The sequence below is a fragment of the Dendropsophus ebraccatus genome, chromosome 15 (genome assembly GCF_027789765.1).
Source record: "Dendropsophus ebraccatus isolate aDenEbr1 chromosome 15, aDenEbr1.pat, whole genome shotgun sequence".
Lineage (NCBI taxonomy): Eukaryota > Metazoa > Chordata > Amphibia > Anura > Hylidae > Dendropsophus > Dendropsophus ebraccatus.
This window is the reverse complement of record NC_091468.1, coordinates 21,036,042-21,060,202: the sequence shown is the minus strand read 5'-3', so window position 1 is coordinate 21,060,202 and position 24,161 is coordinate 21,036,042. Positions and strand designations below refer to the sequence as shown.

At 46.8% G+C, this 24,161-nt stretch overlaps 2 protein-coding genes across 4 annotated transcripts; both read right to left on the bottom strand.

Annotated features, from left to right (window-relative positions):
* Positions 1-233: 233 nt before the first annotated feature.
* C15H1orf74 (chromosome 15 C1orf74 homolog) lies at positions 234-4,244 on the bottom strand. Of its 2 annotated transcripts, none has more exons than XM_069954531.1 (2): positions 4,129-4,244; positions 234-1,963 (listed from the first exon to the last, which is right to left on the bottom strand). In XM_069954531.1, the coding sequence occupies exon 2, from the start codon at positions 1,915-1,917 to the stop codon at positions 1,141-1,143; it is 777 nt and encodes a 258-aa protein (XP_069810632.1). In that variant the 5' UTR covers positions 1,918-1,963; positions 4,129-4,244; the 3' UTR covers positions 234-1,140. The 2 variants fall into 2 exon arrangements, with proteins under 2 accessions (XP_069810632.1, XP_069810633.1); XM_069954532.1 differs by lacking the exon at positions 4,129-4,244 and adding an exon at positions 3,058-3,263.
* A 3,324-nt stretch (positions 4,245-7,568) lies between these two features.
* FAM177B (family with sequence similarity 177 member B) lies at positions 7,569-23,033 on the bottom strand. Of its 2 annotated transcripts, none has more exons than XM_069954706.1 (6): positions 22,947-23,033; positions 22,287-22,329; positions 19,172-19,321; positions 16,182-16,248; positions 10,224-10,321; positions 7,569-8,714 (listed from the first exon to the last, which is right to left on the bottom strand). In XM_069954706.1, exons 2-6 carry the CDS (start codon positions 22,308-22,310, stop codon positions 8,544-8,546), a joined length of 510 nt encoding a protein of 169 aa, XP_069810807.1. In that variant the 5' UTR covers positions 22,311-22,329; positions 22,947-23,033; the 3' UTR covers positions 7,569-8,543. The 2 variants fall into 2 exon arrangements, with proteins under 2 accessions (XP_069810807.1, XP_069810806.1); XM_069954705.1 differs by having other exon boundaries at positions 22,762-23,030.
* Between the last annotated feature and the right edge of the window lie 1,128 nt (positions 23,034-24,161).

The window sequence follows — 24,161 nt, the reverse complement described above, 5'->3', positions numbered from 1 at the left end:
TGCTGCTCCTGTGTCACAAGGCCGCAACCTTGCGGTACCTGCTGCTGCAGCATTACCAGAAGTGTTCCTGGCTGTGTTCTATTCTCAAGTTCTCAAGATTCTCATGCTAACCACAAGCCATAGGCTGCATACACCTTCTCCAGCCATCGAGAGTCAACTGTGGAGTGAACCCGAACTTACTGTAAATTCGCACATCTCTAGTGATATTCACTAAAACATTCTGCTACCTCAGATTTATTAAGTAACTGTATTTGTATTTGTATTTATACTGTAGTTATATATTTTGTGCCTTTGTGAACAGATGCGTAGCTGGAAGACAGTGGTCACTGCAGTATTATTGCTAATGTAATATCACCTTCAAGGGGTGATCCAAGATTAGAAAAAACAACTGCTTTTTTTTTTGCAAAACAGCCCCACTTCATGCCCTCAGGTTATGTGTAGTATTACAATTCAGCTTCATTCACTTCAATGGAACTGAGCTACAAAGCCCCACCCAAACTGAGGGAATTGATTTTTTTGTAAGCCTGGATAACCCCTTTAAAGGGGTTAAACAACTGATATCACAGGGTAGGCTATCAATAGTCGATTGGTGGCGTGCTGACACCCAGCTCCCCTGCTGATCAGCTGTTGTGTGTTGGGCACGACAGCTGAGCAGCCAATCAGCAGGGGAGTTAGGAGTCAGCACCCCGCCAATCAAATTTTAATAGCCTATACTGAGGGTGCGTTTACACAGAAAGATTTATCTGACAGATTTTGGAAGCCAAAGCCAGGAATGGATTTGAAAAGAGGATAGATGCCAGTCTTTCCTTTATGACCTGATCCCTGTTTATAGTCTGTTCCTGGCTTTGGCTTCAAAGATCTGTCAGATAAATCTGTCTGTGTAAACGCACCATGAGGATAAGCTATCAATTGTTTTATCCAGGACAACCGCTTTTAAACCTCTTACAAAACTTACTTGGCATAATTGCAATACCACACACAACCTAAGGACAGGGGTGGCGCTGTTTTTGCAAGATAGTAGCTCTGATTTTTCTATCTTGGATCCCCCCTTTAAAGTTTATTTACAAAAATGTAAATAAAAGCAGCAGTGCATCATGGGAGACCAAGCATTGTCTGAACTCTGTCTCCAATGATGTTCTATCACAGAGAAACAGCTGGTAAAATGACGGTTTCCATAGTAACGTTAAGGTCTCTAAAGTGATGCTGTCCACTAAACGTGCGCCTTAAACTCTCGGTCCAGGCTTCTAGAAACAACTGCACAGTATGGTAGACGGATTCTGGAATCGTGAACGAGTAAAGAGGCAGTTTATGGAGTCCTATGGTGGCACATGTGGTCTCTACGGTGACATGCTTTAGTGGGGTGAAGGACAAACAATTCTCAAAGTTCCTGGTGGTGTCAAACCAATAGACGACCGGGTAATGGAGGAGGAAGCCAAAGATGGTGCACAGATTCCACTCAGGAGAAGGGATGTCCGCCACAGAAATGGTTCCTGGCAGCTCGCTCTTGTACGGCGTTAGATGCGTCAGGAGGTCGGATAGTTGGGCCTGTATAGTCCTAAGACCATCCTGGGCCAACACTTCAGGGTTCCTGAGCGTGGCCGACACATCTACGACATGTAACTCCCCAGTATGTAGGAGCATCACCAGGTAGGAGGCCACCCGCGGCACACTCAGGATAAGTATAGTTCCCGCCATATTAACAATGTGTAAAGGCCCCTGAATGAAGCCAATGTGATGAAGCTCCTGGAGATAGCTCTGGAGCTGCAGGACGTCCTCCGCCCCAGAGTCATAAAGGAAGCAGGGCTTTAGGCCACAATCTACAGCCAGGATGTTGGCAGCAAGTCTCAGAGAAGAAGACCTCTTGCATCCTTTAAGGTGATGTTTAGCAGCAGAGTGGAGATCCATGATGAGAGACATGGCGACCGGAAAGGACGATGGATCTTCTTCTGGAGAGTCAGTCAGTCTGGAATGATAACACATCTATGGATAATGCAATGTCCCATACGCTATTCACATTTATTATTAGTGCAACACCTTAAAGGGGGTTATCCAGGCTTAGAAAGACATGGCCACTTACTACCAAAAACAGCCCTCAGTTGGGGTGGGGGTTTTGCAGCTCAGTTTTATTGAAGTGAATGGATGTGAAGTGTAATACCGCCCAAAACCTGAGGCTAGGGGTGAGGCAGTTTTTGAAAGTAAGTAGCTGTGTTTTTTTTTTCTAATCCTGGATAACTTCTTTAAAGAGTTACTCCGCAGAAAATAAATATTTTTTATATCAATTGGTGCAAGAAAGTTACAGATTTGTAAATTACTTCTATTTAAAATATTGAAGCCTTCATACACTTATCAGCTGCTGTATGTCCTGCAGGAAGTGGTGTATTCTTTCCAGTCTGACACAGTGCTCTCTGCTGCCACCTCTGTCCATGTCAGGAACTGTCCAGAGCAGAAGCAAATCCCGTGCTCAGTGTCCCGCTGTGAGTGAATGAGCGGGCGCACGCTCCTTCGCTGCCGCCACTTTCCGCTCAAAGAAGTGACATGTCGCTTCTTTGAGCGGAGTGCGGCGGCTGCGGAGGAGCGGGCGCTCTCCCATAGACGGGCTATGGGACACGGAGACAGGCTATGGGACGCCTGTTTTACTCTGTGTGAACATACCCTTATAATGGGTTAGCAAACGTTAAAGGGGTTATCCAGTGCTACAAAAACATGGACACTTTTTCCCCACTGTTGTCTCTAGATTGGGTGGGGTTTGAAACTTAGTTCCATTGAAGTAAATGGAGCTTAATTACAAACTGCACCGGAACTGGAGACAAGAGAGGGGGGAAAGTGGCAAAAAACAAAATAAAAAGTGTTTTTGTAACGCTGGATAACCTTTTTGGAGGGGGAACTATCAGCAGGTTAGACAAATCTAACCTGCTGATAGCTCCCTAATGATTATGGGGCACAGAGGAGGAAGGTATGTCTCTTACCATCCTCTTCGGCTCACTTCCCCTGCAGTTAGTAGTTGAATTTACAGCCGGTAGCACCATTAGGAGCGGAAGATGAAGGTAAGAGACGTACCTGCCATGTGCAATAGGGAGCTATCAGCAGGTTAGATTCGTTCCCCTTTAAGGCCCAAACTAGCTGCAGCATGAAGGGGTTAAGCAGTCACATCTCTACAGTCCCCTGTGGCTCTGCTGCGCTCGTTTATTACTTCCTGATTTTTTTTCCTGTCCACGTGCTGCACAAGAACTACATTTCCCAGCAGTCTACTCTCCTTACTTGACATTGGTACAACCCACTTCCTTAGGGGGGAGGGCAGCCTGAAACATAGAAAAGCTTCAGAAGGTATGAGACAACAGAAAACTGGTGCGTCCGCAGCAGATTTGATGCTGTGTTCAGTTATTTAAATGAAATCTGCTGCGGACCCTAAGGGTACAAACACACACACACCGTATACGCAGCAGATTAGATCTAAATAACTGAACACAGCATCAAATCTGCACCATCAAATCTGCTGCAGATCTGCTGCGTATCTGGTGTGTGTGTTTGTACCCTAAAAGTATTTACTCGGAGTAACCCTTTAATCCTGAGCCATTGTGCAAACTGATGTATAACTGTATAAAAAAAAAAGTAAAAATACAAATAAATAAAAAAATAAGTTGAAAACAGAAAAAGCAAAAACAAATCATTATAATACAATGAAAAAAAACTTGTGTTTCTCATAAAACTTACTAGTATCCTATTCAAATGTTATATCTGTATTTAGGTGACAACCACTGCAGCTGCAACCCAGCTTTCCCACACCCCTGAATGGCAGATCAGTTAAAGAGCAGGAGAAGCTGAGTGACAACTGACTTATCCAGAGATCTACAACCTGCAGCTGTGGTACTACAAGTCTCAGCTGCAGAGCTCCATGCCATGATGGGAGTTGTAGTTCTGGTGTATACACTAATGATAATAATATTGATGAGATGTTGGATACAGGCTGATACACTGTATCTAATCCTCCTTTCCTCTCCAGGAAGCTACAGACTTGTTCTTCCCTCCGGGACAATAGGAAAAGTTTCTCCTGCCCCCCTTCCCCAGACTTGCTGTGACTTGTAGTTCCCCAGCATGCACCTGCTGCAGCTTCTCCCATGCAGCCCCTACCTGCTGTGTGCTGCTGCTCACATCCTTCTCCCCTACAGACACTTCCCAGGCAGCTGTGTGGGCACATTGCACCAGTGTCTGCAGCTTCCCCAGCCGCTTCCCCAGCTCCTCCTCTGCTCCCAGCACAGGAAGCTATGGAGAGAGTGCTTCCTGGGTCACTGCCATAATCCCTGCAGCCTGAGGACATGCACAGAGACCCTGCTGCCCCTCAGCCTGCAGCCTGCACCATGTGCACTGTGAGGGGCTCCTGCCCACCCCCCCCCCCCCCTGCGGTGCCCCCAGAAGGAGATGGATGCACAGTAACCCCTGGGGCTCTAGTGTACAAGGATCTGAACGGCTGGGGGTTGTAGTGAGATGGGGGTTGTAGTGCATGGTCTCATAGTGTCACAATGTACAGGAGATTGGGAGATAAAGTATCTGGGGGTCAATGAGATTTGTAAACAGCAACAATGTAATATCTACTATGTGCTGTATACCAGATAGGAGTGTGAGAGGGTGATACAGAGCTGGCAGCTGCAGGACTCTGGCGACATCTAGTGGTGAAGGATTACAGTTTGTTCCAGGAATTTGGGGACGCAGAGTTATCTGTTTGGAACTATTATTACTATTATGTTTATGTATTATTATTATTATTATTATTAATAATAATAATATTAAAGCACCCTTGATACCAGAGCGCTATACATAGTCTAAGAGGATAACATATAGAATGTAACAGTCAAGGAAACACATGAATAAAGTAAATGACAGATACATAGTTGGATTGGAGTCAGTTCACATAATGTGCAGTTTTGATGCTTTTTTCCTTATGGAGAGTGCGTTATTTAGTGAAATATCACCATGACAAGAAAGGGGTTTGACCTATAATCGGAAAGCTTTAGGCTGTGTTCACATTTTTGTTTTTTTACAGCATTATTCATGTTTTTGCTGTGTTTTTCCCTGCATATTTTTCATACCTTGTCCAGACTTGGTAAGGTGTAGATCCCCTACATTACTTCCCTTCACATTTTATTCTCTTCCTCAGGGAACTCAGGGGGTATAGGAACGGCTGATTTAAATAGACTGGGGCTGTGTAGATGGCGCATGTCTGGAAGACCCAGCCTGGCACCTCATTTACAGCATCATTGGGCATCCACGCAGCTCTCAATGGGAGCAACATGCTTTTATAAGGGCCCGTTCAGACTGTGGAATGGGCGACGAAATTCCACTCTGAGCCCCCCTTGCCGAATCCTGCCTGCTATCTCTTTCAATTGGAGGCCTTGCGCCCCCACTCTCCGATCCTCTCCGCTCAAAGATTTGACATGTCATTATCCCTATCAGCGTCTGTACTTATAACATCGGAGGCCTCCATGAGCTAGTCATAGCTACTAGAGATGAGCGAATACGATTCGATCGAGTGGGTATTCGATCGAATATTGCAGTATTCGAAAGATTTGAATACAATTGAGTAGTATGTCAAATACGCGGGAAACATTCGAAAGCCCTCCCATCGCACTTGGCAATTTTTTTAATCCAATCACCATGCAGGGAGGCCGTGACCCTGGGAGTACAAACGCAGCGCAAAAACAGCGTCTACCCTCATTGGATAGCTGAACCACATGACCTTGAATCTTAAATACAAGCCTCCCACCTCTCGACCGCAGATGCGTTTTCAACCTAGTCAGGGAGAGTTCCTCGAGCAGGGAGAGATAGGTTTTAATAGTGTTTTGGTTATACAGGATTACTACAGAACCCTAAAGTCCTTTTCAGGGCTAAGATCAAGCGAAAAAGTCATCTCTGAATCCAAAGCACTTCTCAGTGCTAAGACATAGATGATAACAGCAGCATCAGCAGGTGAATTCATTCCAGTACCCTGTGTGTACAAGTGACTTATAGTGTCCCTGGTTTAGCCCACTAAGGGCACGTTAACGTTATACCCAGTGTGCCAGTTACCCAGTAAAAGGCCAGTGATATCTATTGTGCCAGTTACCCAGTAAAAGGCATGTGATACCCAGTGTGCCAATCTCTGCTCTGCTGCGGCCTAGCGTTCGTACAGCGTAATGCGTGATACGCGCGAATCACATGACACTGTACGGATGCACATTGGAATTATGTATGTAACGCTGCGCAAGAAATACGAAGGAAATGTGTGAACATTGCCGTAAAGCGTTTGCAAATATTTTTCATTCGCAACTGCGGACAGTGGCATTATACTGCGATTTTGGGGTGTTGGATGCACCCAGGCATGCTCCCCCTGATGTCACAGTGTCATTCTGGAAGTGTTCGCATCATTTAGGGAGGTTTCATGAGGGACTTGGTAACCTCCAAGAGGTCGAATTTGGATTTCCAAGTGCCGAGAATTTTTTTCCCCATAGACTATAATGGGATCGAGTATTCGTTCGAATAGTCAAATCTCGGTGCCTACTCGAATTCTCGAAAGTCGAATATTTCACTACTCACTCATCTCTAATAGCTACGATCGGGAATAGCAATCGCTTCATAGAATTATCCCTTTGTTCTCACTATAGATGCTGCTGTTGCATTGTTCGCAGCTCAGGTCCTGGCAGTAGCGGTGGGTATTATACACATATCACTATGTAGAATTCGATTCAAGTAATTGTAGACATAACCAACCTATCATTTCACACCTGGTGCATATAAAAGTATCTCCTGGTCCCCACTGAGGAAGCAAGGGCCATGAAACGGCGTTACTGGACCCTATGCCCTTGCAGGACCTGCCCTTTCCCGACGGATCCTGAGACACCAAGAAAAATAGAGAAAAATGACCCCCGGAGGAGGTGTGGGGGTTTGGTGATGTTGCACTGCAGGGGCACAGGGATAGGTAAGTATAGGTTCTTTATTATGGGACCCATTCCCTCCCACTAGCCGCCTGCACTGTGATTATTAATTTTTGCTGCACTTTTCCTTTAAAGATTCCAGTAATAAGGAATTCTTGAGACAAGGACGAGATTTCATAAACATGGATACGTTGCTCCAGTAATAAAGAAAACCTACTTACACCATGTTGTATCCAAAAGGAGCTTCCTTATATAGGATGACAGGACAGCAAACAAGGTAAAAGACATTCTGTAAAGACATTGAGGCATTTTTGACTGAACATTCACAATCCTGCCTGAATACACCAACATTTTAGAGCAGGAAATTCCTTTGAGATCCAATTCAATCAATCAGATTATATTCCAGGACCAATGACCCTTATCCAGAATCGAGTGACTATAACCACCAGGACCACTTTCTCTGGCCCAGGGCTGCTTAGTCTCACCGCTTCACTTGAGTAGAGAATCCTTTTTTGCAATAGTGTAGAAACTCCTTTCCTGTATGTGTCAAGGATGTTCCCATGTTACAGATAGCTTCCGGGCAATCATACATTTGATACTGATACCCAATCCTCCCAAAACCCTCTGTGCCCCTTTATTAAATATTATACAGTATCACAAATCTGTAAGAAAATTTAGCTTTACTTTTATTAAAATAATAAAATTATTGATCTACAAATTTACAGCTCATATAAAGAATGAAGAATAAAAAAAATAACACACACTGGTTTTAACCTGATTTAGGGCCCTATTCCACCGGATGATTATCGTTCAGATTATCGTTAAATCGTTCGAATCTAAACGATAATCGTTCGGTTGAAATGCAGTTAACGATTAACGACCGAACGAGAAATCGTTGATCGCTTTATAAGACCTGGACTTATTTTTATCGTTGCTCGTTCGCAAATCGTTCGCATTGAATAAGACATTGTTCGGTCGTTCGCAATAGATACGAACGCAATAGTGAAGAAGAAACGATTGCAATTACGATCATAAGTAACGATTATCGTTCCATGGAAATGAGTGAACGTTTTCAGGTCTTTCGCAATAGCGGTCGTTTGAGATCGTTAATCGTTAACGATTATGCAAACGACCGGTGGAATAGGGCCCTTAGAGGGACTTTAGTCCCAACAAATCCAATATCTCATTGAAAAGCAACATCTAAATTACAGGATCCAGTCCTGGTTTGAAGGGAATGTCTCATGATGACGACCACCATCCTTATGTCTCATAGGGGTATATGGATGTTATGTGGCGGTTCTGTTACCCCTAGTGCCATGCTCCTCCCGTTATATTACATTATATATTACATTACATTATATATATATATATATATATATATATATATATATTATATTCCCGTGTATTACATACACCCCTTATAATATGGCGCCAACGTGAGCCTCCAAATTCTTTCTTATTGGTGTCTCTTGCATTGACTGCAACACTTTTTTTTTTGTTCTTCTTCTAAACATTTTCTCTTTTCTATGACTTTGTTACGGGAGATTTACCCATAGTCTTGGAAACCCTTTGGCTTTTGACAAAAAGTGTCACGTTCCACCCTTTATAAGCTCATCACCACCCTTGATCATTTTTGGATCAGTTGTTAGACTGAAGGATCTCGGAGTCTATCTGATATGTATCTCCTGATTCCGCAGTCTTGTCTTGAATTGTTCCATATTCTATGCTCTGCATCTGTAAGTGATTTCTTTCATTTAGGGCATTTTCATCTCCTGTTTTCTCCACATTGTCGTCATCTTCATCACTGTCCTGTAAGATAAATTGAGTCTTATCTCCATAGACATGCAAGTAGAATACAGGCTCAATGCTTAAAGGGAACGTGTCACCCCCCGTGCCGGGGTGACAGGCTCCCGACCCCCCGTTAGAGCCCCCTATACTTACCTAATCCCGCCGGGTCCCGCTTCTGGAGGTGGTCGGGTGATGAAGATCTCAGCCGCTGCAGCCCGGTGCGCGCGCTGAGAGATGAGTCCAACGCTCATAGAGAATGAAGGAGCGCTGGACTCTCCTGTCATTCTCTATGGGTGTTGGATCTTCATCACCCGACCACCTCCAGAAGCGGGACCCGGCGGGATTAGGTGAGTATAGGGGGCTCTAACGGGGGGGTCGGGAGCCTGTCACCCCGGCACGGGGGGTGACAGGTTCCCTTTAAAGTGACTCTGTACCCACAATCTGCCCCCCCCCCCCCCCAAACCACTTGTACCTTCGGATAGCTGCTTTTAATCCAAGATCTGTTCTGGGGTCCGTTCGGCAGGTGATGCAGTTATTGTCCTAAAAAACAACTTTAAAACTGGCAGCCCTGTGCACAACGGGTGTGGCCTAGAATGTCTATGCATTAGGCTGGCACACCCTCTCTGTCCCTCCTCCCCGCCCTCCTTATCATTAGGAATGCTCCAGGCAGATTGTCTCCTATTCCTCAGCTGTGTGAATACTGAACATGGGCTGGATCATTAAGGCACCTGTGCAATGTTCAGACAGGAGAGAATGTTCTAGGGGCATTCCTAATGATGAAAAGGGTGGGGAGGAGGGAAGGATGGGTGGTGCAAAGTTAGTGCACAGATACTCTAAGCCCCGGCCATTGGGCACAGGGCTGCAAGTTTAAAAGTTGTTTTTTAGGACAATAACTGCATCACCTGCCGAACGGACGCCAGGACAGATCTTGGATTAAAAGCAGCTATCCGAAGGAACAAGTGGTTTGGGGGGTCAGATTGTGGGTACCAATCGTGCAATAAAACTTAATGTTTCTGGTCATATAACTAACTTCTAGCAGAGTTACTTGTACCCCCACCCCCTCAATCACCTTTGTAAAACTCCTGCGTCATATGCAAATTACCTATATCTAGGCCTGATTCCACAGCCGCCATGAGAACTGCAGAGCCGGCCTCCGTGTGTGTGTGTGTGTGTGTGTGTGTGTGTGCGCTTTATGTGAAGAGAAGAATAACTCTTTATAAATTGGTTGGTTCGTAAACATACTATACTCTTAATAATAATGATGATGATGATGATGATGATGATGATGATGATGATAATAATAATAATAATAATAATAATAATAATATATGTACTCTTATTATATGAGTCTATATTCGTATTTAAATCTAGCTTACAAATAAAAAAAATATAGTAAAATGAACAATGAAGGTTTAAAAAAAATCTAACTCAACAACTAAGGCCCCCCACCCCCACCCCACACACACTACATTATCCATTGATTAAGTTACCTGGTATCCGTATTTCCCCTGATATAATCTGTATCCTTACCTCCTCCTGTGCCCTCTGGTATTCATCTATGGCATACTGATATTTAGGACTATTGAGACCAAACAGGGTTGCCAGCCGCCCGCCGAGGTAGTCACAAGCTGCAAAGAGAAGGTAGAACAGTCTAGAGCTATGTTCTAACAAAACAGATATATTAACATGTAATGGTCGTAAAATGGTATGTTACATATAGACAATATGATTTACAGATGATTATAAATTCAGTTTGAGTCCAAACCCATAGATGATGTTGGCGTGGAAGTTTAGCTTTGACAGGAGGCTGAACAGTTTGTTTGTGCAGTGATCAGTTTCAGTCTGGTGTTTACTTGCTTTACAGCGCCACCAGAGGGAAAAAGAAGCATTACACAGTTCTCATACAACTCATTGGGTTTGCTATGTAACATAACGACATGACAGGTTCTCCAAAGCAATAAATGTGTGGTGACCTCCGTTGGTGGTATATGGCATTGATGGAGGGATGTTATCAGTGTCGCTGTACAGCTCAGCAAGAGATGGTATAGTTGTGACGCAAGTGCTAGTCCAGCACGCAGGTATGAGGGTGGTACCTGCTTTGTGTTGTGGCTGGCTGTACTCCCCAGAAATGGTCGGTGACCTGCTGGCTTGTGATGGATCCCTTGAGCTCTTGTCACGGTAGTCCCGAGTGGCAATTGGCCCACCTGGACTATCGGTACCGCCACCCACAGAAAGGGGAAAAGATAACCCAAGGTGTTCGACTAGTGTGTAAAGGTGCTGGTGCAGAGGAAAAGATGATGGAGTCCCAGTTAGGGATGGTCCGAACCTTCTGAACGCTCGTCATCAGATTCCCGCTGTCTGCCCGCTCCGTGGAGCGGGTGGATACAGCGAGAGGACCGCCTGGAAAGTTGGGATACAGCCTATGGCTATGGCTGTATCCCAGTTTTCCAGGCGGTCATTACCGAGAGTTTGGGTTCGTACGGTTCGGACCATCCCTAGTCCCAGTGATATAAATATAGAACAGCTTTACTGTACAGTCTCTTGGTAGTACAAAACACTTTTGCAGCAAATAGATAAATCTTTACACAGGCTTTAGTGCTTGAACTCGTTTGTGCTGAGGAGATGCTTGAAGAAGTAGAGTACAGTAGAGGTAGTTGTAGCAGTGCTTGAAGAGTTAAAAAGTAGAGTAGCGTAGAGGAGAGGAGTTTGTCAAGGGAGTCCCAACCAAATGTATCAATGTACTCTGCCGGAACTTGAGAGAATACTTGAGAGTGGGAAGTTACTTGTACCCGTGTATAGACTTTAGTCTGATCACCTTTTGCCCTACAGTGTCGAGTGACTCATCCTCCTAGGGTGATACAAGTGTCACGGCCGCGGCGGCGTCCCGTGTTCCGGGCCGCCGCCGCGACATCCTCCTGCTCCATGCAGCCGCCGGGGTCCTTGTGCAGGGACCCAGCGCTGCTGCTAGTTCGGCCCCTGGGGGCGCCTCACCTCTCCTCTGATCCTGTTTCCGTCTGTGCCGGCCGGCGCGCGCGTCCCCGCCTCCTAGGGCGCGCGCGCGCCGGCTGTCTCAGATTTAAAGGGCCAGTCCGCCCCTAATTGGTAGTTGCACCCAATCACTTCCTATAAATCCCAGCGTGCCCTGTCCCTCGGGTTGGAGCCTCTACATGCTTCCCATAGCGTTTGGCCCAGCCCCCTGTTGTTCCTGATTCCTATCCGCTACCTGGTCCCAAGTCCTTGTTCCTGATTCCTATCCGCTACCTGGTCCCAAGTCCTTGTTCCTGGTTCCTGCTCCCCTGTTACTCCATTGCTCCTGTGTTCAGCCTGTCACCTGCGGTTACGCCTACTATCCTCTGCCTGCACTATCTCCTGCCTACTGCTCCTGCCACGCCTCGCCTGCCGTCATTAGCAACCAAGCCAGGGGTAGCGACCTGGGGGTCGCCTGCCGCAGCAAGTCCATCCCGCCTTGCGGTGGGCTCTGGTGCAAACCAGCGGCCCCTTAGACTCCGCTCCCTGGTGAGGTTAGTGCCATCGCTGGTGACGGTCCAGTGGATCCACTACTCCAGGCGTTACAGTAGGCTCCAACCATGGATCCCGGCGAGGTGCCTGATATCCGTGACATAGCCCGAGTGGTCGCCCAACAGGCACAACAAATCCAGCAACAGTCGCAGCAGATCCAGCAACTCACTGCCGCCTTACAGCAGCATACTACAGCCCAGCGCTCACCACCTCCTGCTGCTTTTTCTACACTTCGACTGGCTCTCCCAAGTAAATACTCTGGTGACTCCAAGTTGTGCAGAGGATTCCTGACCCAATGCACCATGCATATCGAACTTCTAAGCAGTCAGTTTGCCACCGAGCGCTCTAAAGTGGCTTTCATCATCAGCCTATTGGAAGGTAGAGCTCTGGCCTGGGCCACACCACTGTGGGACCGTGATGATCCTCTTGCTGCTAATCTCCGAATCTTCCTGGCCGAGTTCCGTTCTGTCTTTGAGGAACCTGCCCGTGCGTCTTCGGCTGAGACTGCTCTCCTCAACCTATCCCAGGGAACTTCCTCCGTTGGTGATTATGCCATCCAATTCCGCACCCTGGCTGCAGAACTAGACTGGAATGAGGCCGCTCTAATTGCCACCTTTAAAAAGGGCCTGTCCAGTCGAGTGAAAGATGTGCTCGCTGCCCGAGACCTGCCTACCTCCTTGAATGAACTCATTCTTCTGGCTACCAGAGTCTACACCAGGTTTTCCGAGAGAGAGGAGGAGGTCCGGCAAGAACGGCGTCTGAGTCTGCCCCGTCGCCATCCTCGGCTGGCACCGGTGTTCCAGAATCCCGTTGCTCCTATGTCCCAGTCGTCTCCAGAGGTTCCTATGCAGGTGGAACGGGCTCACCTGACGCCTGATGAAAGAATTCGTCGTCTGGAGCTGAATCTCTGCCTCTACTGCGGTGGTTCGGATCACTTTCGGCTGAGATGTCCCCAACGTCCTCAAGCGTCCGGGAAACTCCAGCACCTAGGTCCGGTGGGAGAGGTCTCCCTGAGTGTGAATGCCACCTCTCCAAAGTTGTCAGTGCCAGTTTCCATCCAGACACCCTCAGGACAAACTCTCCAGACCACTGCCTTTCTCGATTCTGGGTCAGCAGGCAATTTTATTGCAGCTACATTGGTCCAGAGATGGCGGCTACCCGTGACCCCACTAGCCAGACCCCTGACTATCTCCTCGGTCACGGGCGAGATTCTTACCGATCATGTGCACTACCAGACCGCACCTCTAGTCCTCCAGGTGGGCACTTCACATCTGGAAAAGATCTCCTTCTACGTCCTGCCCCATTCTTCTTCCACCATCCTCCTGGGACTCCCTTGGCTGCAATTACATGCCCCTAAGCTGGACTGGAGAACCGGGAAGATTCTCAGTTGGGGTCAGGACTGTTCCAACCAGTGTCTGAGGTCACCTCAGCCCAAGTACTCTATGTTGTCACCCGAGCCCGCCAAGCCTTTGTCCGGCCTACCGGCGGAATACCAAGATTTGCCTGATGCCTCCATCTGCAGGCAAGAAAGAGGGGGAGGCCAAAGGGGGGGGGTACTGTCACGGCCGCGGCGGCGTCCCGTGTTCCGGGCCGCCGCCGCGACCTCCTCCTGCCCCATGCAGCCGCCGGGGTCCTTGTGCAGGGACCCAGCGCTTCTGCTAGTTCGGCCCCTGGGGGCGCCTCACCTCTCCTCCGCTCCTGTCTCCGTCTGTGCCGGCCGGCGCGCGCGTCCCCGCCTCCTAGGGCGCGCGCGCGCCGGCTGTCTCAGATTTAAAGGGCCAGTCCGCCCCTAATTGGTAGTTGCACCCAATCACTTCCTATAAATCCCAGCGTGCCCTGTCCCTGGGGTTGGAGCCTCTACATGCTTCCCATAGCATTTGGCCCAGCCCCCTGTTGTTCCTGATTCCTATCCGCTACCTGGTCCCAAGTCCTTGTTCCTGATTCCTATCCGCTACCTGGTCCCAAGTCCTTGTTCCTGGTTCCTGCTCCCCTGTTACTCCATTGCTCCTGTGTTCAGCCTGTCACCTGCAGTTACGCCTACTATCCTCTGCCTGCACTATCTCCTGCCTACTGCTCCTGCCACGCCTCGCCTGCCGTCATTAGCAACCAAGCCAGGGGTAGCGACCTGGGGGTCGCCTGCCGCAGCAAGTCCATCCCGCCTTGCGGCGGGCTCTGGTGCAAACCAGCGGCCCCTTAGACTCCGCTCCCTGGTGAGGTTAGTGCCATCGCTGGTGACAGTGCAGTGGATCCACTACTCCAGGCGTTACAACAAGCCCCAGCCGTGGTTACCTGGGTGAAGCCAAGTTCCCGGGCATCCCAGTTACCTGCACTGCGAGATAGGATACGTAGACCTTCTGGTAGCTTTGTCCTATCCAGGCTATTTCCTCTTGTATAAGAAGAGCCCGTGGAGCCTCATCAAAGAGTCTCAAAACACAGGACTAGCCAGATATCCCTCCGGGAAATACCCAGCCAAGGAGTGGCTCCTGTAAGGAAACCACCAAAACCACCATATTAAGTGGCCCTATAAGTCAATGAAATGACAAGGGAAAAACCAAGGCCAGGTAACCATCCACATACAGCTGTTTTGGGGTGTTGCCCCTCATCAGTGTGGAGCAGGATTCTGGCTAGGTGGGATCAATGCCTAGTAGAGCCATAAGAGAAACAGATCGCTGATCTCAGGGAGACCAGCCAAAACGATAACACTGCCAGCTGCTAATGAAAGCGCTCAGTGCAGTGATGTCCTAGGTGCATTGTCCCCAGGGAAACATGAGTATGCAAAAGAAGAGCCTGTGGAACCTCATCAAAGAGTCTCAAAACACAGGACTAGCCAGATATCCCTCCGGGAAAGACCCAGCCAAGGAGTGGCTCCTGTAAGAAAACCACCATATTAAGTGGCCCTATAAGTCAATGTAATGGCAAGGAAAAAACAAAGGCCAGGTAACCATCCACATACAGCTGTTTTGGGGGGTTGCCCCTCATCAGTGTGGAGCAGGATTCTGGCTAGCTGGGAGCAATGCCTAGTAGAGCCATAAGAGAAACAGATCGCTGATCTCAGGGAGACCAGCCAGACGATAACACTGCCGGCTGCTAATGAAAGCACTCTGCAAAAGAAGAGCCCGTGGAGCCTCATCAAAGAGTGTTTTGAGACTCTTTGATGAGGCTCCACGGGCTCTTTTTTTGCATATTCATGTTTCCCAGGGGGCAATGCACCCAGGACTTCACTGCACCAAGCGCTTTCATTAGCAGCCGGCAGTGTTGTTGTTTTGGCTGGTCTCCCTGAGATCAGCGATCTGTTTCTCTTATATTTCCTCTTGTATATCAGGATACTGCCTTGCACTTTTTAGACTGGTTCACGGTGTGGGTTAGGATGTTCCCATACTCTTCTCCCTATGTAGTGTTTAGCACTGCATGGTAGATATAGTAGGTATACTGAATGAACTATGGGGGAGATTTATCAAACTGGTGTAACGTAGAATTGTCTTAGTTGCCTTGTGACTCATCCTCCTAGGGTGATACAAGCCCCAGCTGTGGTTACCTGGGTGAAGCTAACTTCCCCGGGCATCCCAGTTACCTGCACTGCGAGATGGGATACGTAGACCTTCTGGTATCTTTGTCCTATCGCCCTGAGGAAGGCGTTAGTCACGCTAAAACGTTGGATGGTCCCTTTGAGACTCCGTAGTGAGCTACTGTGACGTCACATTCTACACACGGAACGGAACGCTGAAGCCGATTGAGGTCGCGCTGCCGGCCGGAGCGCACTCTCGGCACACTTTCAACAGACTAATTCACCATATCTCCAAAACGGTTACAGTTACTACAGCTGCAGGAGGAACAGACGACATTGTGCATTCATATACAGGATAACTGAGTAAGTGCTATCCTATTGCATTAGTAACATATTTCCAGGGGGAATATAGTGGTGCTGGATGCACATACACACATTGTTTAAAAGTAACTATAGTAACTTACTGAAAAAGGCGGTGGTAGCTATCCGGAGAATCCAAAACTGCACATAGGTTCTCCAGCTCATCTGCGCCTGTCAACAAAGACAGCAAACAGTCAGGAACAATATGGGGATCAATTTGCATTAAATAAAATTGCCCCCCCCCCCCAAGTTATACAAATCACCAATATACACTTATTACAGGAAATGCTTAGAAAGTGCTTTTTTCCCTGCACTTACTACTGCATCAAGGCTTCACTTCCTGGATAACATGGTGATGTCACTTCCTGGATAAAAATGGTGATGTCACTTCCTGGATAACATGGGGATGTCACAACCCGACTCCCAGAGCTGTGCAGGCTGTGGCTGCTGGAGAGGATGATAGCAGAGGGAAGGCTCAGTGTCCCTCCAGTGCCCTGTGTCCCCCTGCCATCATCCTCTCCAGCAGCCACAGCCTGCACAGCTCTGGGAGTTGGGTTGTGACATCACCATGTTATCCAGGAAGTGACATCACCATTTTATCCAGGAAGTGACATCACCATGTTATCCAGGAAGTGAAGCCTTGATGTAGTAGTAAGTGCAGGGAAAAAAGCACTTAATGTGCATTTCCTGTCATAAGTGTATATTGGTGATTTGTATAACTTTTGGGGGGCAATACAATATTTTAATAAAAAATTTTGGCAGACATTTCCTTTAAGTGCAGGTAAGTGGAATGAATAGGTCATAGCATTCTTGTGAGCTCCCATCTACTTCAATAAGGAGGCACATTTGATCAGTGATAGTCCAGGTGCTGAGACCCCCACCAATCGTTAAATTGCATGTGCAACAGTAATCAACTCTGCTCAGAGCGGGTAAGGATTGGACTTTCTACTAGAGATGAGCAAACCTCGAGCATGCTCGAGTCCATCCGAACCCGATCGTTCAGCATTTGATTAGCGGTGGCTGCTGAAGTTGGATAAAGCCCTAAGGCTATCTGGAAAACATGGCTATAGTCATTGGCTGTATCCATGTTTTCCAGACAACCTTAGAGCTTTATCCAACTTCAGCAGCCGCCGCTAATCAAATGCCGAACGTTCGGGTTCGGATGGACTTGAGAATGCTCGAGGTTCGCTCATCTCTACTTTCTACCCATTTGTTTAAATGATCATGGGGTCCCGGTTCTCATATGTCCACTGCTTTAACTTTAGGTAACCTTTAAAAAGGCATTGTCATATCAATTAACATTGCATAGATCAAACAAATGAATATAAGAAACTTTTTCATATAGCTTATCAGACAAAAATGCTTCCTTCTTCTGTTATCAGGCTCCCCCCTTCCCCTCCACCCATTCCAGCTAGACTCTCTTAAAAAAAAAAAAAAAAAAAAATCAGCTCAGTCCTGTCCTTTTATTTAGCTCAGGCTCAAGTAAAGGCCCTATTCAATGGAATGATTGTTGTTCGTATTCGTCCCGGGGAATAGAAGGCAATGATCAGCCGACATCGTTCCTGTCGGCTGATCGTTGCAGTCTTTTGTTTTTCAACATGTTGAAAAACAAACGACTCATACAGCAACGATATGCTGCCGTCGCTTCGCGGAACAGAAGCGGCGGCAGCAGACCGCTGCCGGATGCTATGGGCTGCCCGGACGATCTAGCGATCACCCCGGCAGCCCCCCCCCTGGACTCATCCGCTCGCTGCTGCCGCATGTAATAGCGTTCGTTTGCTCCTCATAGTCGCCCTGTGGAATAGGGGCTTAAGGCTACTCTATGGAGGGGGAGTGCCTGGGTACACAGGCAGAGAGAGAGAGATTTTACCTGAGGGGAATACCCCTTCAAAATGTAGCTTATTATATTCCTTATCGTAAACTCTTGGTATGAAACAAAACTATAGCTGGATTAATATTAGAGAATAGGAAGGCGTGTATCTGTCTGCCTGTATTCATACATGAATTATAGGGATTATATATGGCATGGTTTGTGTATTCACTACCATCAGTGGCCACTTGATGGCGACATAGGACTGTTGATGGGCGCAATGTGATGATAGCAAATAGCACAACCTACAATACATAGTAATATCCCTGTAATAAAGTCATGAACATAAGTAACCACATGATCTTTACTCAGAGTTGGACACAGGGAGGTGTCCTTCTGTTTAGCATTTATTGTTCATGTCCAGCCCTGTATACACACGGTCAGCACTGTATAAATATACACACGGTCAGCTCTCTGTAGCCCCTTATACATATACACACAGTCAGCCCCTCATACATGTACACAGGTGTTTGATCTACAGAGGAAACAACTTTATGAGTGAGGGGAACACATCAGGACGGCTGTAGTGTTCTCTCTGCTAGTTTGCTATAATATATGGCCAGGCTCATGCATACTTTTCCAGGGTGTATTTTCACACTTATTACACACCTAAAATATGTGCCAAGAATGTGTGCAGCAGCGCACACCCGTTGTTTTCAGCTGTAGCTCACACTTTTGATGTCAGTGCTGATTTATTTTCATATAGCCTGGCGTAATTGAAGTGTCTAATGGTGGAGATACACTAGCCCATTGAATTAGATTAATCTGCACCCCTGACCACAGTTAAAGGGGTTATCCAGTGGGTTTGGGTCTCCATTCTATTAAAGTAAATGGAGCTTAATTGAAAACCACACCTGAACTGGAGACAAGAGAGGGGGAAAAGTGGCCATGTTTTTGTAGTGCTGGAAAACCCCTTTAAGCCCAAGAGATTTAGCTCACAGAGCATTTTCTAGACTGGATACACTTGTATACACTCAGCGGAGAGCAGGACTAGCTATGTAAAATGTGTCAGAGTCCAGGCTGTTTAGCTCACAGAGCATTTCCTAAAGTATAAGCTGTGTTGGTATTCAGGAAAGTCCATGGTGCTACTTTCTGGATAACCATACAGGCCTATTAGCAGGAGAGGCTTCTGGCGCCATATTCTTACTATTACCACCATTGTCCCCGGTAGAAAAAGTAGCTGTGCTTTTTATTAGACGTATACTGTAAAAAATTATTTCATACCGTGTCTACATTCCGGAAATCAATCCTCCGCTCTTCCTCCTCCTCTTCCTCCTCTTCTGTACTGTATTCCTCCATGGTTTCTCCACTTGCAAAGTGGATTATCCTCCGGGGGACTCTCTTCTTCTCCACATCACCAAGTTCCACTTCTTTCTGGAGAGAAAATAATCATGTCAGGAATCTTCACTTTACATCTAGATAATGTCAGACGTTGCCTATTGCATCCATCGTGATGGCAGTAATGTGCCCAGCAGCTATGGGTAGCATTACTGGCAGCACTGGCAGCTATGGGCAGCACTACTGTCAGCTATGGGCAGTAATACTGTCCGCTATGGGCAGCACTACTGTCAGCTATGGGCAGTAATACTGTCCGCTATGGGCAGCACTACTGTCAGCTATGGGCAGTAATACTGTCCGCTATGGGCAGCACTACTGTCCACTATGGGCAGCCACAGCACTCGGGGATCCCCTCCCGGGATATATCCTGTATTACGTGTCTTATTCCTGGTACTTCTATCTCAGATCTGGAACAATTGAGTGGGTAGAGTGTTACCATTCAGGTAATTCATGTGTCTGAGGATTACAAAAACTCATTGAGTAACCAAGTAAGAGGAACAATGGAGGATCAGATAACTGGAAATGTCATCTAGTGAGTCTGGGATTTAACCCTCCATGTGGTGAGCAGACTGTTTCTACAGAAAAGTTCATAGCTAAAGAAGAACTAAGAGGAATGTTAAAGGGGTAGTGCGGTGCTACACATTTATTCACTAAATAACACATTACAAAGGCATACAACTTTGTAATGTGTGTTATTTAAGTGAATGGCCCCCTTCCCCGTGTTCCCCCAACCCCGGAAGTGTGGTGCATTATACTGACCGAATTACTATCGACCCCGGCCACCATCTTGGGTTGAACACGTCATTTTCAGGAGGCCGGCTGAGCAGCTGATGATGATGCGCTGGAGGGGGGGCGGCATGAGGGACAGCTGGAGCGGTCCGGCCTCCTGAAGATGACAAGATCGACCCAAGATGGCGGCCGGGTCGACAGTAATTCGGTGAGTATAATGCACCACACTTCCGGAGGTGTCGGGAACATGGGGAAGGGGGCCATTCAATTAAATAACACAAATTACAAAGTTGTAATGTGTCTTCTTATACTACAAAACTACATTTCCCATCATACCTGGACAGCCAATATGGCTGAATGAGGGTAGTATGCTCAAGGGCAAATCCCAAAGGTATTTACTACATACTATATAATCTCATACACACAGCATATTGGACAGAGCTGTCTATGGAGCCATATTTTATTACTGCATATCAATGCTTAAAGGGGTACTCCAGCGGGGGGGGGGGGCACTTTTTTGCTGGTACCGGGGAGGAGGTGGCCGAGGGAAAAGACGTGCCCTCACTTCCCGGTTCCAGCGGCGGGTCCCGCATTGCGGTGCTCCGGTGCCCGGTTCCCGGCCGCTTCCTGGTGTCTGACGCGGGCCCGAGACGTGACGTCTCAGATCCGCTCAGCCAGTCAGTGAAGGAGGCGGGATCTGAGCGGACTTGAAACGGATCCCGCCTCCTTCACTGAGCGGCTGAGCGGACCTGAGCCGAGAGGGGAGGTGAGTGGACGTTTTTTCCCTCGGCCACCTCCTCCCCGGTCCCAGCAAAAAAGTGCCCCCCCCCCCCCCCCCCCGCTGGAGTACCCCTTTAAGGAGCCTATATGAACCCAATAGAAACAGAATGTCAGCAAGCATCAGATGCTGTACTACTGATCATTCTATCGGATGCTGTACTACTGATCATTCTATCGGATGCTGTACTACTGATCATTCTATCGGATGCTGTACAGCATCCGATAGAATGATCTATCGGATGCTGTACTACTGATCATTCTATCGGATGCTGTACTACTGATCATTCTATCGGATGCTGTACTACTGATCGTTCTATCGGATGCTGTACTACTGATCATTCTATCGGATGCTGTACTACTGATCGTTCTATCGGATGCTGTACTACTGATCATTCTATCGGATGCTGTACTACTGATCATTCTATCGGATGCTGTACTACTGATCATTCTATCGGATGCTGTACTACTGATCATTCTATCGGATGCTGTACTACTGATCATTCTATCGGATGCTGTACTACTGATCGTTCTATCGGATGCTGTACTACTGATCATTCTATAGGATGCTGTACTACTGATCATTCTATAGGATGCTGTACTACTGATCATTCTATCGGATGCTGTACTACTGATCATTCTATCGGATGCTGTACTACTGATCATTCTATCGGATGCTGTACTACTGATCATTCTATCGGATGCTGTACTACTGATCATTCTATCGGATGCTGTACTACTGATCGTTCTATCGGATGCTGTACTACTGATCATTCTATCGGATGCTGTACTACTGATCGTTCTATCGGATGCTGTACTACTGATCATTCTATAGGATGCTGTACTACTGATCATTCTATAGGATGCTGTACTACTGATCATTCTATCGGATGCTGTACTACTGATCATTCTATCGGATGCTGTACTACTGATCATTCTATCGGATGCTGTACTACTGATCATTGCTTCTAATGGAGCATAGAACCAGTATTAGCACCATCCAGGTACAGCCAGATGTGTCGCTGCATGGTGTGCCCAGAGCTAAAGGGGTAACTGACAGCTCTCAGTATTACACGTTACCTTTTCCCACTATTTTTTTAAATTAGGAATTGGCTTTGGAGCATAGGTTACCTAGTGTAGCCTTTTCATCAACCTAACCCTTAGGGCCCCATTACACGAGTGATAATTGGCCGAATAAATCCAATTATCACTCTGTGTAATGGATACAACGATCAACCGATGACAGGGATCATCGGCTGATTGTTTCTTTAGGTCCAAACCTAAAATCGTTGGACATCAGGCACGCTTGCTACGTGTAATAGTGATGTGTGACCAATGGCTGCTGACTAAAAAAATTAACTCCTATATACCTCTCCACGTTCCATGTTGTCCTGCTAGCTTTGGCCCCATCCTGACTCTGCTCTGACTTAGATATCAGGACCATCTACACAGATATCTATAATATAACATGAACATGGAGGCTTGTGTCACTCACCAGTACTGCGTCCCCGTCTGCCATGTCCTCTGCCACCTTCTCTCTGAAAAACAAGAAAATCAAGATGTTAGAGTTACAAGTCACATAGTTCCTTGTGCCGTCCTCCTGGAGGAGGGGACATAGTATCAGGACGGGGCTGCTCAGGCAGTATGAAAGGACTGGAGTACAGGTGACTGTGTCTAGTGGAGGCGGCAGTGTCTGTCACATCCATACAGGGATATAGAGTGTGAAAAAAAGTTATGATGTTAGATGGCGATGCATTGTGTCCTGCATCATTGACATCTTATTACACAGGATCTCTAATAAAGAGACAGGACAACCCCTTTAAATCACGTTATCACTTTTTGTTGTGTGGATTTTCCGCCACCTATTGGAATATATTTTAGTATCACGATGTTGTTGGTCCTACACGGCACACTATATACATTCAGTGGTCAGCCCCTTTATATATGCACAGCCCTAAGGTTTTACATACCTTCCAGCGGCTTCAGTCTGGTGACAGGTGAGACGTGATGTCATCGGCTGTCGGGCGGCTGCACAGTAAATACGGCCTCACCGTACATATGACTCCGGGGCTGGTCTTACACAGAGATTCTCCTTTAAGATTATGAATGAATGGCGTGACAGTATAAAGCAATGTGATCCCGCCTGGGTGCTCACCTGTGATGTGTCAGGGAATGTAGGGAGCTGGAGGCTCATGGCTGCAGGATGTGGGCTGTCAGAGGGTGAGCGGTCTGCCCCGGACTAGGTCCTGAATACGTCACTTGTGTTTAGTTTTAGGGCAGGTCCATGATTCACTACGTATCAGATCACAGTCCTGGCTCAGGCACATGGGAGTTGTACAGACATTGCTGACACGCTCTGTGTACTCAGCTCCATAATGTAACCAGCTAAATCCCAACCACATTAGAAGGAGCATGTACAGTAAGGGCCTTATTACATGGAAAGATTACCGTGCGAAAAATCGTTATATTCTTAGAATTTAAGAGATAATCTTTCTGTGTTATGCAGTCAATGATTAAGCGACTAACAAAAATAAATTCGTATGTCATTGATCTTTTGAGCTGACCATAAAATCAGTCATTCGCAAATTTTCCGGCGTATGTACATTGGAAATGGCCAACATTTGTATACTAGAGTATACGAACAATTGTAATTAAAAACTACCGTTCTATGCATTATGGTGAATGATTTCAGGTTGTTCCCAAAAGCGCTCATTTGCAATTGTTTATCGTTAATAGGACCCTAAATGTTCTCTGCAACCCGCTAGGGAGCGATAGCTGTTGTTCTCTGTTCTCAACCATTTTGGGTATACTGTTACATCTTGGGAATACTACTGGACCAAGTGCATAAACAGATATGGCAGTACAATAAGAAACCCCTTATTCTTTTGTGTTTTAAAGTTTTTTTGTTTTAGTCACCTCGCTTTGATTAAAAAAAAATTCAGCTTTTATAATAATGATATATTCTCTTCTTCTATGGGATTTGCTCTTATAACCTCAAAAAGGGGCCATATGTGAGCAGAGATTGTAACGAGCGGCGTATGTGGACCTGCTGTGCTACTAAAGTGGTCTGGCATTGGGCTAGACTTCTGCTAGACCAGATAATAAAGATGTCTAATGGTTTACACAGGCAGATTTATCTGACAGATTTTTGAAGCCAAAGCCAGGAACACACCATAAACCATATTACACTGCTGTACTGTATGTAACAGATCAATATGTACCTTACTATACTTTATAACACCTTGTAGACGCCACATAACATACAGTATACACCAGGGATGGCAGGACCCCAGCGGCCGGAGCAGGGGGTGAGGAGTTTTCTATTGCATTCCTAACCAAATATATTGTTCAGGACTCTGGGAAAGCTGTA